The 13,656-nt window shown below is 44.9% G+C and overlaps 1 protein-coding gene across 1 annotated transcript; it reads left to right on the top strand.

The window, feature by feature from the left end:
* The first annotated feature begins 10,032 nt into the window (after nt 1-10,032).
* Nucleotides 10,033-10,438, top strand: LOC144245365 (large ribosomal subunit protein eL33). Its single transcript, XM_077780755.1, has one exon. It carries the CDS (start codon nt 10,091-10,093, stop codon nt 10,421-10,423), a length of 333 nt encoding a protein of 110 aa, XP_077636881.1. The 5' UTR covers nt 10,033-10,090; the 3' UTR covers nt 10,424-10,438.
* Nucleotides 10,439-13,656: the final 3,218 nt, after the last annotated feature.

Here is a 13,656-nt window from a genome sequence, read left to right as displayed (position 1 = left end):
TCTATAAAAAGTTCTGTTTTCTTTTCCTATATATAAAAAAACTTTTTAGGAGCATCTTTAGCCACTTCCTCTTCCTTCCTCCAGGGATTTAGTCACTTGAAGGCAGTTGACTTAACCCTGTATAGACTAAGTAGTAAATCCAGCCTGAGTAAGACGGGCAGCATCCCAAAGCCCTGTGGTCGCCCCTTCTGGGCCTGACCTAACACATGTCCCTCTGGCACCCTGCCAGGGAAGCCCCCAGGGAGGGCCGTGGAGATGATGTGGGGGAACCTTAGCATTCTTTGTGAGGAGTGGGGCAGAGAGAGGTGGAGACCTTGCTTAGATGTGGTCCGGGGCTGGAGGTGGTGCAATAGAAGCACCAGGATTGTGGCGTGTGGGACAGACACAGGGGACACAGTTGAGAGCGTCGCTGGCAGCCTGCTGATGGTGAGGATGAGGGCTGCTTTATCCCACCCACTTCTGAGGTGGCGAGCCACCTGAAGTCCTTAGGCAGATGAAGCAGGATGGAGGCCCAAGTGAGGAAGGTGTTCCAAGTAGGTGCCTTCCCAGGCACACTGAGATACACAGGGCCTGTCTTTAGGCCGTTATGTTTGTAAGGCATTGACAAAGACCCAGAACCCGGTGCATCTGAATGCAATAAAATTGCCCTCGAACCCAGATTCTTTTCTCATAAGAGACGCACTTTGAAAGGCAGCCATTGTCAAAAATAAAGAAAGCTGACATGAGTTAAAGTGGTAAAGATAGATTTTAGTCAGTAATATAACCTCACAATAGGGAAAAGCGTCCAACGTGAACTGAACCCAACTTGGATTTGTACAGAGGCAACTAAGTGCTTTAAAGGGGGATGGAGGGAATAGGGATGAGGGGCTCTGTGGAGTCAAGGAAGTGAAAAACTACAAAGTAGAAGAAGGGGGCTGGTCCATGTGACACCCACCCAGGTTTGCTAAGAGGCGTTTATTGAAGTTGGGTGCCTACCTTCTCACAGAGACTGGGACACAGGGGTGTTGGCTGGACCAAAGTACACTCTGTTGGCTGCCTACAGTTTTCTCAGTCAGCCACTTTCAGGGGGGCTTAGGGTCATCCTGGGGACCTGACCCTGAGCTATTAGAAACTCTGTTAATGTTTGTTCAAGTCTTCATAGGCTAAGGTTGACAGGCATAGTCAAGAAGAAGGCTCCAAGTAGTGTGAGTGGTGTTTGGGCCAACAGAGAGTCTTTGTCACCATCTCCTTTTGGAGAAAGGCTGGATGATCTGCAGCTCCGATTATCATGGTGCAAAGAGCAGCAGGCCCACGCTGCCCTAACGAGCCGGCCTTGGCCCTAGCTGGACCTCACGGCTCTTCTGACGAGTGAGGGTGGTTGCGTGTCATGTGTCTGCTGGGTCTTCCAGGGCTGATTTCCAGATTAGGACCATGGCTAGGGGCCGGGGGCAAATGAGACACTCACCTCAGACCCAAAATTTAACGGGGTGCCAAAAACCTCAGTAACAAATACAAATAGTATTTTAAGGTAATATTTTAATAAATCAAGATTTATAAAAAAAAAAAAAACCTCTACAATGAACACAATATCAGAATTTTAAGTAAAGCTGGGATCTGACGGTGCTGTGATTAAGGTGAGGTGAGGGAGGCTTCAGCATCAGACGCCTGGCGACCAGGCCCCGGAGGGGGAGACTCTCTTTTCTTCACGTCCGGCCTGTCATCTTTGTTCATTCCACTAGGGGGAGAACGTCTACCACACAAACCTCCAGTCCTGAGGCTTAGAGGCTGGAAGAGCCTCTCCCCTCTTAAGGCTGTTTTCTAGATTCGAAGCCAAAGGGAAAAAAAAGAGAGAGATTCTGACCCATGGTATGATGCAGCCATGACCTTCCACTGGGGAAAAGAGAAGGAATAAAAACACAAGAGCCATGTGCCTTCCTAACACTTTGAGTTAAAGGATTTCACCTACACTCAAAATTGCAGACAGCTGGGATAGCACAGGAATACAGCATTTTTCTGGGAAACAAGAAATCTGGGTTTCCGTCCTAGCTCTGCCTTGATTCTTTGAGTGGCTTTGGCCAAGTCATTTCCCATCCAGTGGCCTCAGTTTTCCCATCTGTACAAAGAAGGGTTGGATTGGATTGTGTCAGAATCCATTTTGGCACTAAACATCTGTTTCTGTCTTGGAAGCAGAGCTAGAAGAGCCTGAATTTCATGAAACATAAATTAAAACAGCTCGATGAATCAGGTCAGCATGTCCTGAACTTCCGTATTCGTCCTTCTTCCACCGAAAAGTTTCAACCAACTGCTGGTACTAGGTTTCCTGAGCTGGAAGATAAGACACTTTATCTCACATTACTAGCCTCATGCTGGCTTTTCCATGTATTGTCTCTTTTCGGCTTCTCAACACCCAGGTGAGCAGCTATGAGGATCATCATCCCCACTTTACAGATGGAGAAATTTGAGCCCTTAGAAATGGTAGGTCAGTGCCAAGGTCACCTAGCTGGTGAATGCAAGGCCCGGACTACAAGGGCACCTGAATCCAGAGGGAGCACCTTCAGGGACCCTGGCTGCCAGCGGACCCACATGTGGGCCCTCCCTGACGCCTGTGTGTCCCCTGGGAGGAGGGGAGCCAGGGAATGAGAAGTGTCCTGATCTGGAAGCGCGCCTGAGCGGTGGGGGGCTGGGGCCCAGACAATGACGTCCTGCAAAGCAGGATCGTGTCTAATGATGGATTCAGCAGACATCTCCTGAGGACTTGCCGGGTCAACACTAGTTGTCCCCTCGTCAGGTGGGGAGTCAGAGCCAGGGAGTGAGAACCAGGGCAGGTGGGGCGTGGGAGGGGCTGAGACAGCTGTACCTTCCCCCCCCCAACNGAGAGTTGTCTGGCCGGTTAACAACCCCTTAGCTGATTCTGCAGCACAGCCAGTTTTGCCAATTCCCCGGCTGAGGGAAAAACTAAAGCAGGAAAGGCTCCAATTCTGCTCTTTAGTGGTGGGTGTTCCATTTTCATTTTCCCCTTTCCTGGTGCCACTTCCACAGCCGTCCTTAGGCCCAGATGGACAAATATAAAGCTCTGAGGAGGAGCTGGAAGGTCTAACGCTTCAACCACAGTGACTGAGGGCAGTGCCTTGCTCCCCGACTCCTACGAACCTTGGAGAAATTCCTGGCCTGGCCCCTCCTACTCTCCCTGCTTCAGAGACAGAAGCCTAGAAAAAAATGTTCTCACAAAAGATACAAAGATGGCCCTGGCCAAATTGCTTTTTTATTTTTATTTACTTTTTAAAATTTTTTAAATATTTTTTATTTATTTCTAGGAGAGAGAGAGAAACAGCGTGAGCAGGGGAGGGTCAGAGAGAGAGGGAGTCACGGACTGAAACAGGCTCCAGGCTCTGAGCTGGCAGTCAGCACAGAGCCCGACGCGGGGCTCGAACCCACGAACCGTGAGATCATGACCTAAGCGAAAGTTGGACGCTTAACCGACTAAACCACCCAGGCGCCCCCAAATTGCTTTTTTAAAGACATTCTTCATCTGCTTCATAATTTTTTCCCTCAGATTGGTCCTGATTAAAAACAAGAAGGAAGATTTATCTCTAGGATTTATTTTCACTGATGCCCTTGTAAATTAGCAACACCTATTCATGCCTATCCCATGTGGTCTTCAATCTTCAAGTTGGGGCTGACAGTTATCCAAAATGGCCTCCTGGCATAAAAAGTCCATATTCCACTTGGGGCTCTCTTATCAAATAAATCTCATTTAATGTATGAGCTTAATTACTTGGAGACCAAGGGCCTTGGAGGTGAAAGGCTAAGGAGGGCATTAAATCTGGAACCACTTCTCAGCTGCCTCATCACTTGGCAGAGCTGTATGGGCAAATCACTCTTGAAAAGCTCCCCGTCCCCTGGTTGTCCCATTGAGGCACCATACAACCAGAACCTGCCCAGGGCAGGGTGCGGAGTGTCTGGAAGAGCCACTTTCTATAAGGAATAGAGAGGAGAGGGAATAGGAGTCCCGACAGTGTCAGCCCACCTCTGCAAAGGGGTCCTGGGGTCAAGGGTGCAGACTGCTTTGAGAAGCTCTAGAAAGCATACTTGAACAACTATTGCACTTTGTCTTGTGGCCATTTTTGGCCAGTTTATTTGTTCAACAAATAATTATTGACCCTCAGGTACGTGCCAAGCACTGAATTAGGCATTGGGAATACCAGGATGAGCAAAATACAAATATAGTCTCTGTCTTCTTAGAGCTTAGAGTCTAGCACAGCTACAGATGTTGGACAAATGGCCACCAAATAAATGTGAAATGTCAGCTGCGACATGATGCCGTGAGAATTGCAAAGTGAGGATTTGTTCTGATAAGAGAGGTCAAGGAGAACTTGAACTGGTAGAAAGAAGACAAAGCTAAGAGCTACAAGGTGAATTAGCCATGGGCAGCCAAGAGGAGAAAGCATTTCAGGACAGAGCATCACATGCAAAGGCCCTGTGGTGTGACAAAACCTGGCAGCTGGAGGCAATTAAAAAAGTCCCCTCCCCCATGCTGTGAGGGGGAAAGGGTGTAAGATGAGGAGATGACTGGAAGAGCCCAGATCTTGAAGACTTGGTGGGTCAAACTGAATACTTTTGTCTTGACCCTGAGAATAACGGAAAACCACAGAATGATTTTAAGTGGGCGGGTGATAGAAGCAAACTTGGGTTTGAGAACTTGCTTGAGAATATCACTCTTGCAGCCACCAGAAGAACATTTGAACTTAACCTAAAGAAGAGCTTTCTACTGGAATGCTTGACTTTGGGAAAGTAATAACAATAAACACATCTATTGGGCTCTTACAAGGCATGAAGCACGGTGCCCTATGCTTTTCATGGATCAATACATTTGGCCTTGAGGACAGCATATCAGATAGGTGTGTTATTTTGATGCACTTCTTATAGATGAGGAAATAGAGGCACAGAAAGTTGGTTGTGGTCACTCAGTGGAACAAGTTGCAGAGCAGGAGCTCGAATCCAAGTCTGTCTGACTGCAGAGGGACCACTCATAATGACTGCAGCACCAGAAAGCATCAAGTGGCCAGAACCCTAGTCCCCAACCTTGGTTGCACATTGGAGTCACCTGGGTGGGGCGTTAAAAATTTGAATCCTCTTCCCAGAGAGATGCTGTTACAATCAACCTGGAGTGCAGCTTGGGCATTGGGAATTTTTGTAAACTCCCCAGGTGGGTTTACAGATTGTGCTGCTTGTTTGAGCCCCACTGCCTACAGCCTGGGAAACCACTTGGGAGGCTGCTGTAGCTTACCGCCATCTCTCCGGCTTTACTCAGTGACCTCCAAGTTCCCTTCCAGCTTGGATGTTCTGTGATTTTATGATCCACCAGTTGTGCTGCCAGAAGCTTTTCTCCCAAGGTGAATGGGTTTCTGGAACTGACAGATGGAGGCCAAGGGACCTAGGTGACTCAGCATTGGCTCTAATGGTTAGGCATCAAGAGCCAAGTGTTCAAGGCTGCATCTTGAGCCTTGCCAGCCACCTTCCCTCTGGCCCAGCCCCAGCCTGCAGACAACTGGAGAGGAGGAAGAGCTCTCAGCACACAGCCAGAGCTGGATGTTGCTGACTGTTGGCCCTATTACTGGGGACTGATCCACTCCTTTGAGAGCATCTGGAACCTTGGAAGATAGGGGGATCTGTCCCAAGGCCAACACCTCCCAAAGGTCAAGGGTGACCATGCCTGAGAACTGGGTGGTGAAAAGAACTGGGGAACATCCCTCACCTGCCCCCTGAGGGTTCCTTGGCTTCCTGGAAGTACTGCTGCCTAGAGCAGGTTATGACCTCTTCCCCATTGTCTCTCCAGCAAGGCTGGTTTGCTACTACTTGAACTTGCCAAATTCATTCCTCCATTTAGGTCCTGCATTTGCTGTCCTTGGGCTTAGAACACCCTCCTCTAGCTATTCCCTTGGCAACCCTGGGCCCAGCACCCAGGCCTGACCTGGTAGACTTGGTAGAGCTCTGAACAGATTCTTGTTTGAGGGGCCTAGAGGCAGGTCATGCCTGAGTCGCCCACACACTTCCCATCCCCACCCTTTCACCTCCCCCACCCATGCTCCTCCCAGATGCCTCCTCTCTAACATCTGGGGTAAGCCTTCATCTGCCCCCAAAGAGGCCAGCCCCACCTGAACTACATCACTGGTCATCTGAAGATTCAAATCACAAATGCTCACGTGACCCTCTCTGAACTCAGACACTGCACAACCACAGGAGGCTGAAAACAGGTAAGGCATGGAGTACCCAGGTGGGTTGGTCAGTTAAGCATCCAACTCTTGGTGTTGTGATCTGGTGGTCATGATCTCAGGCCGTGATCTCATGGTCATAAGATTGAGCCCTTGACAACATGGAACCTGTTTGGGATTGGGATATTCTCCCTGCCTCTCTCTCTGCCCCCACCCGAAATAAATAAATAAACTTAAAAATAAAAGTGGTGGGGCAGCAGGGAATAAAACCACTACCTCACATTTGTAAGCTGCTTTATGGCTTTTCCAGGCCCTCTTGGAACTATTATCTCATTTATAGACTTAGAATCTGACAGCCTCATGACAACCACATGTGCCCCCATCTTAATATAAATAAGAAGTTTAGGGGACCAGAGATTTTATGGTACAAAGCCATGCAGCCTAAACTCCATCCCCAGCCAATTTGGATGCATCTTTGATTTTCAGGATAACTTTGCAAGATTGGCATAGCAGTATCAACAGCCCATTTGACAGATGAGAATACAGAGGTACAGAGATGAATCAATCTGCCCAAGGTTACACTGGACCTCACTGGCAAATAGACACCAGAAACCTGCACTATTGGCCCCTGCCATTATTTTACCCCAGAGCCCTGCTTCTGTGAAGGGCAGCGAGAAGGCAGGGGCAACACAAATAATGCCAGTTGAAGTGAGTTCTGAGTGGAAAAGTTGCTCTTAGGACTGTGAATTTGCAACTCCTCAGAACTAGAGTTTGCCCAAAAAGGTCAATTCCAGCCCAGCATTTTTCCTTCACCCCTGTGAGTTTTGGGTTTTTCATTTATTAAATGACAATAAGTGATAGTTCTTACTCCATAGAGTCATCATGAAGATTAAATGAGATAAAAGCCTCAAAATGTATGACCTGAACTTAGAAGCCAATAAAGAATAGTTACTATTTATATTTAATTTCCATTATTATATTTCCATGATAATCATAACCATTCTGGAAAAAAAATGAAACAAACAATGAAAACACCTTCTCCAGTGATGGGGCCTCATTTCCAGCCTTCTGGGCTCCTAGCTGGTAAAATCAACCCAGAAGGAATCTGGCCTTTTTTGCCCTTCCTTTTTTCTTCCTCAAAACACATTTGTGCGCCGGGGCCAAATTTAGTACTGGCTTCTGAGGACCTATTGTTAAATTTTCAGGAATTTTGTGAGCTGGTAAAAACAGCCATTATTAAAATTAAATTATGTAAACCATTGGGAGCCAATTCTTCATGGGTCTCTCTCATTTTAGCTGGTATCACAACTGGAGGCATTGACTCTTCATTCCAGGTAGTCTTTTCAAAATTGTTTATTTAGTGTTTACCTCCAGAAGAAAGGGCAGATTTGCTTTCATCCAGAATAATAAAAATGTCTACCTCTGAGCATTATAAAAGATGATAAATTATCATAAAAGATTCAAGTCCCTAAGCTCAGGCTTCCTCTCCTGTGTACAACCCACAGCAAGTGTAAGTGGCAGCTGGCCCTTTGCATCCCCCCATGGGAATTGGGGCTCAGGGAACTAATGTGAAATAATGCTGACACTCTGATTACTGCAGCTACTGTGAGTAATAAAGGCCTTTGTTTCTGAGCTGGGAGTCTCGTGTCTTTTGCAGGCATCCATGAAACTGACAATTTGTTAGCTTACAAGTAGGGTAAACTCTTAGAACTTCCCAAGGTCTTGCTATAAAATTAAATAAATTACACTAAAAAAGCCCAAAGGTAATAAATAATCAAAACTCATCACTTCCTACTACATTTTATTATTATCTGTATTTGTTGTGAGTTTGGAAATACTACATATTAGTGTGCTTCTGAGCAGCTCTTCCTAACCCCTTGTTCAGTGGTATAGTATTGGTAGCTTGAAGTCAGCTAAGAAGGTTGTATTTATACCACAGAAATTGCCCCTCTCCATCTGGAGCCTGTTGTGAAACATTTACCTTCACTTCACTATTGAAATCCCACAAATTTCTCCCCAGCAGTTCTCAATGAGGAGCTTGTTAAAATGCAGGCTCCGCCTTATACAAAAATTAACACAAAACTGATCACAGATATAAGTGGAAAACTTTAAACTTTCAAACTTTTAGTAAAAAGCTTAGGAGAAAATCTTTAGGATCTGACCTTTACTTCAAAGAATCCTTAGACTTGACACCAAACTGACCTATATAAGGAAGAATTGAAAACGAAACACTAAAAGCTTTTACTCTGTGAAATAGCCCATTAAGAGTATGGGAAAACAACCCATAGAGTGGGAGAAAGTATTGAAAACCACAATTATGACAAAGGACTAGTACTCTGACTATATTGAAGAAACCCTTAAAATTCAATACTAAAAAAGCAAGCAATCCAATCAGATTACGGGCAGAAGACATGAAGAGACATTTCACCAAAGATAAGAAATGGCAACTAAGCATACAACAACAAGATGTTCAAGATCATTAGCTATTAGGGATGCCTGAGTGGCTCAGTCAGTTAAGTGTCCAACTTCAGCTCAGGTCATGATCTCACGGTTTGTGGGTTCGAGCCCCATGTTGGGCTCTGTGCTGACAGCCAGCTCAGAGCCTGGAGCCTGCTTCAGATTCTGCGTCTTCCTCTCTCTCTCTGACCCTCCCCTGCTCACGCTGTCTCTCTCTCAGAAATAAATAAAACATTAAAAAAAAAAAAGATCATTAGCTATTAGAGAAGGTGCAAATTAAACTCACAGTATCACTAGGAATCAAAATGGCTAAAATTAAAAATAGTGATGATACCAAAATGCTGGCAAAGACGCAGAAAAACTATATCACTTTTACATTGTTGGTAGAGATGTAAAATGACAGTCCCTCTAGAAAACAGCTTGACAATGTCTTTTGAAAAGTCAACATATGGGGCTCCTGGGGGACTCAGTCGGTTAAGCAGCCAACACTTTTTTTATTTTGCTTTGAGAGAGAAAAAAAGAGCAAACACACACTCACAGGGGTGGGGCAGAGGGAGAGAGAGAAACTCGGTCAGGCCATATTCAACGCAGAACCCATTTGGGAGCTCAATCTCAAAACCATGAGATCATAGCAGAAAACAGTCTTCAGAATTTTGCTAAAGTTTACTCTGAGCCAGACATACACTTTGCTGAGCATTTTTTATGTCTGTCTCCCTCAGCCCTCAAAACACTGTATATTACCAAACAGGCTTTCGTTGGACTCATTCTTAAAGATGCAGAAATGATACAAAAAGAAGTCACAAGACACCGCTGAAAAGTACTGGAGCCAACACAAAAACCCAGACAGCCTGAGTTCCGTGTCCACATTTTCAGGAACTGTGCATTATACTGTGGCAAATAGTATGTTGGATGCTTTAGAAGTATTTTGTTTAGGAGTGCCTGGGTGGCTCAGTGGGTTGAGCATCCAACTCTTGATTTTGGCTCAGGTCATGATCCCATGGTGGTGGTCAAGCCCTGTGTCAGACTCTGTGCTGAGCGTGGAGCCTGCTTAAGATTCCTTCTCCCTCTCTCTCTGTCCCTCTCCCCTGCTCATACTTTCTGTCTTCAAAAAAGAAAAGAAAAGAAAAGAAAAAAAGTAAACATACAACTACCATACAAGCCAGCAATTGTGCTCATAGGCATTTGTCCCAGAGAAATGAAGACTTGTGTTCACACAATTATTTATGGCAACTTTATTCATAATAACCCCCAAATGGAAACGGCCCAGATGTCCTTCAATGAGTGAATGGTTGAACAACCCATGATACAGCCATACCATGGAATACTACTCAGTGATAAATAGAAATACACCACTGATACATACAAAAACTGAGATGAAGCTCTTTCCGCCATCTTTGAACCCGTGGAGGCCTGCTGGGAACAGGACTCCTGAAACGACAAATATGTCTGGAAGGTTGTGGTCCAAAGCCATTTTTGCTGGCTATAAACGGGGTCTCAGGAACCAGAGGGAGCACACAGCTCTTCTTAAAATTGAAGGTGTTTATGCCCGAGATGAAACTGAGTTCTATCTAGGCAAGAGATGTGCTTATGTGTACAAAGCAAAGAACAACACAGTGACTCCTGGTGGCAAACCGAATAAAACCAGAGTAATCTGGGGAAAAGTAACTCGTGCTCATGGGAACAGTGGCATGGTTCGTGCAAAATTCCGAAGCAACCTTCCTGCTAAAGCCATCGGCCACAGAATCCGTGTGATGCTGTACCCCTCAAGGATTTAAACTAACTGAAAAGTAAATAAATAAAGGTGTAGATTTGAAAAAAAAAAAAACTGAGGTGAAGAACTATAAAGAAAAAAATTCATCCCTTTGGCCCCATAGTCGTACCTTGAAGAAGAGGGAGATGCTAAACACAGAAAGATGAATTATTTAAATAAATACTTACTAAGTACTTGTATGTGCCAGCCTCATTCTAGACACAGCAGATAGAGCCACAAACAGAATAAAGATTCCTGCATTCATGGCATTTATGTTCTAGTAGAGAGATAGGCAATAAATCAGGTAAATAGGTAAAATAGCATGTTGGTTGTCCCTAAGTACTATGGAGGGAAAGTAAAGTGAAGGAGAAAGTAGGAAGCTGGTTGGGGGTGGGTTGCAATTTTGGCAAGGTGTTCAGAAAAGGTGTTACTGCAAAGGTGACATTTGAGTAATGACCTTTAGAAGATGACATGCGAGGGGCGCCTGGGTGGCTTAGTCGGTTGAGCGTCCGACTTTCGCTTAGGTCATGATCTTGCGGTTTGTGGGTTCGAGCCCCGCGTTGGGCTCTGTGCTGACTGCCAGCTCAGAGCCTGGAGCCTGTTTCAGTGACTCCCTCTCTCTCTGGCCGTCCCCTGCTCACGCTGTCTCTCTCTCTCTCTCCTAGAAATAAATAAAACATTTTTAAAAAATTAAAAAAAAAAAGAAGATGACATGCGAATATCTGAGGGTGCTATGGGGGGAGGGGAACAGTTTAGGAGGAAGGAACAATAAATGCAAAGGCCTGAGACAGCAACATTCACCGTGTGATGGTCAAGAAGCCACGTGGCACGAATGGAGGGTTAGGGAAATAACATTGCAGCAGGTCTCATGGACCACTGACCTGACACTGGCTTTTCCATGGAGATGGAGAGCCACCTGGAGCATTTTTAACAAAGGTGTTACATAAATGATGAACATGTAAACAAGAAATAAATGCAGCTCCCAGGTCCTCCAGCAGAGTGCTGATTGGGCGGGCCAAATCTGGCAGTGTTCTCAAGCAGGCTTCCCTAGTGTTCTCTAGTGATCAACAAAAGAAAGGGAGTGGGGTAGGAACCAGCTCCAGAGAAATGCCATCCTTGAACTTAGTTACACCAAATTATAGATAAATAACCCCACGAAGCAGGGAAGGAATGTTTTCCCTCCCCTTTCTCTGGCTGTGCTCTGCCAAGCTTGGGTTCTGCGGAAGGTTGCATGAAATCCTAGCAGTGCATGGACCTGGACAGTGGGACATTAGCAGGCTGTGGCTGCCCCTCCCCCCAACCCCTTCTCTACTGGGGTCCAGTCACTCCTCAATGCCTTGCATACAACTTCTCATTTCCACTTACTTACTTACTTACCTACTTACTTTATTTAAAGGTTTTATTTGGGGGGCAGGGACGCCTGGGTGGCTCAGTCACTTGAACGAGCCACTCTTGATCTCCACTCAGGTCATGATCTTATGGTTTATGGGATCCTGCCCTGCATCAGGCTCTGCGCTGACAGTGTGGAGCCTGCTTGGGATTCTCTCTCTCCCTCTCTCTCTGCCCCTCCCCCCACCCATCCCCCTGTGCATGCCCCCACACTCTCTCTCTTTCTAATAAATAAACATTAAAAAATGTAATGAATGGTAGAATTGAGAAAATTCAAAGTTATTACACCCATTCTGCAGATAATAAAGTTGAGGCTCCTACATTCAGAAGTATAAAATCAAAGACTTGAATGCACAACTATTGTGTCTGGCCCCAGCTCCCTTATTTTAGTAACTGGAAACCCTTCACCTTCCTGCTTAGCATAAAAATCTTGGGATCAGAGGCACCTGGCTGGCTCAGTCCGTGAAGCATGAGACGCTTGATCTCAGGGTTGTAAGTTTGAGCCCCACGTTGGGTGAAGAGATTACTTAAAAATAAAATTTAAACAAAATTTTGGGACCATTCCCTCTACCACAGTGTTGACAAAGAGAGTTCATCTTGATCCTAAATTAGTGGGACCTTGGCTTGGCAGATGGAGCCTCCTACCACAACTACCATCTGTTGATTTTTTTGCTCCATGGCCCAACTCCTGAATTTTGCTGCTATGCTTAAACCTTTAAAATGTATGTGACTTTGACATCCTACTTATTAACATCTCTATCTGTTGTGAACATAGAAATAAAATGTATTCCTTAGCCAAATTTTTGAATAACAGTGAAACTTGAAGGGAAATGAGCCATGGCCTTGGGCACCCAGAGCACATTGATAACGTTGTTCCATTTGGTTGTCTGTTTCCAATTAGTCAACCACAGCTTGCACTTGGCAGATATGGGTAACAGATGAAAAGCACTCTCTGTGTCAGCATTAATGTCTCACTGAAAGCAAGTCAGTAACGATTTGTAAGATGAGGCATACATCAAAGAGAAAACCACCATATCATCAGGCTGAACTATTTCAGGGTAAGCAAGGCTTTACGCATTTAAAGTGAAGGATGTGTTTGGATGTGCTTTTGGCATGCTGCTTCTTATAAATTCTTAGTGTTGAAAGCAATTATGACTTCTCACTCTGGCAACGGTAAACTCAAAAATATATTTTTTATTTGTTTATACCCAAAATACATATATATTTGTTCATTATTATCTTTCTCTTGGATTTTATTGTTCTGTCTTCAAAGCCATCTCTTATTTATGGGATTGAGGCTTAATCACAAGTACTTGGGCAAAGTATAGTACTGTAGTTAATTTTGCCAGGTCTTTTTCAGGTTTTAGTATACTTAGGATGAATTATTGTGGTAATACTAGTTCTTGCTGGGGAGCCTGAGTGGGTCGGTCAGTTAAGTGTCTGACTCTTGATCTCAGATCTTGAGCTCAGGGTTAAAGCCCTGCATTGAGCTCCATGCTGGCCGTGAAGCTTACTTAAAAAGAAGAAAATACTAGTTCTTGCTTACTGAGCCCTTACAATGTGCCAGGTCTCCTAGTAAGTATTTTCTCTACATTATCTAACGTAATTCCTTCCTATCCAGCTTAGATTTCATGGTCCAACATTATAATCACTCCCTTACACAAATGACCTTAATGTCCTTATCTTCTCTTCCTCTTATTCTTCCCTAGCAAAACCTTGATCTGGCCACACCCAAACCTCTTCCTTCTCCATTCACTTATTCCCATTTGAATGTTGAAGAGAACAAACTGTACCAATTGGTCACACTTTATTATCATTATTTTTTAAATTTGGTCTTACTTTATTTTTTAATGTTTTTTTAAGTTTATT

The sequence above is a fragment of the Crocuta crocuta genome, unplaced genomic scaffold, assembly GCF_008692635.1.
Source record: "Crocuta crocuta isolate KB4526 unplaced genomic scaffold, BGI_CrCroc_1.0 scaffold343, whole genome shotgun sequence".
NCBI lineage: Eukaryota > Metazoa > Chordata > Mammalia > Carnivora > Hyaenidae > Crocuta > Crocuta crocuta.
Note: the sequence above shows the minus strand (reverse complement) of the source record. Positions and strands in the feature narration are given on the sequence as shown.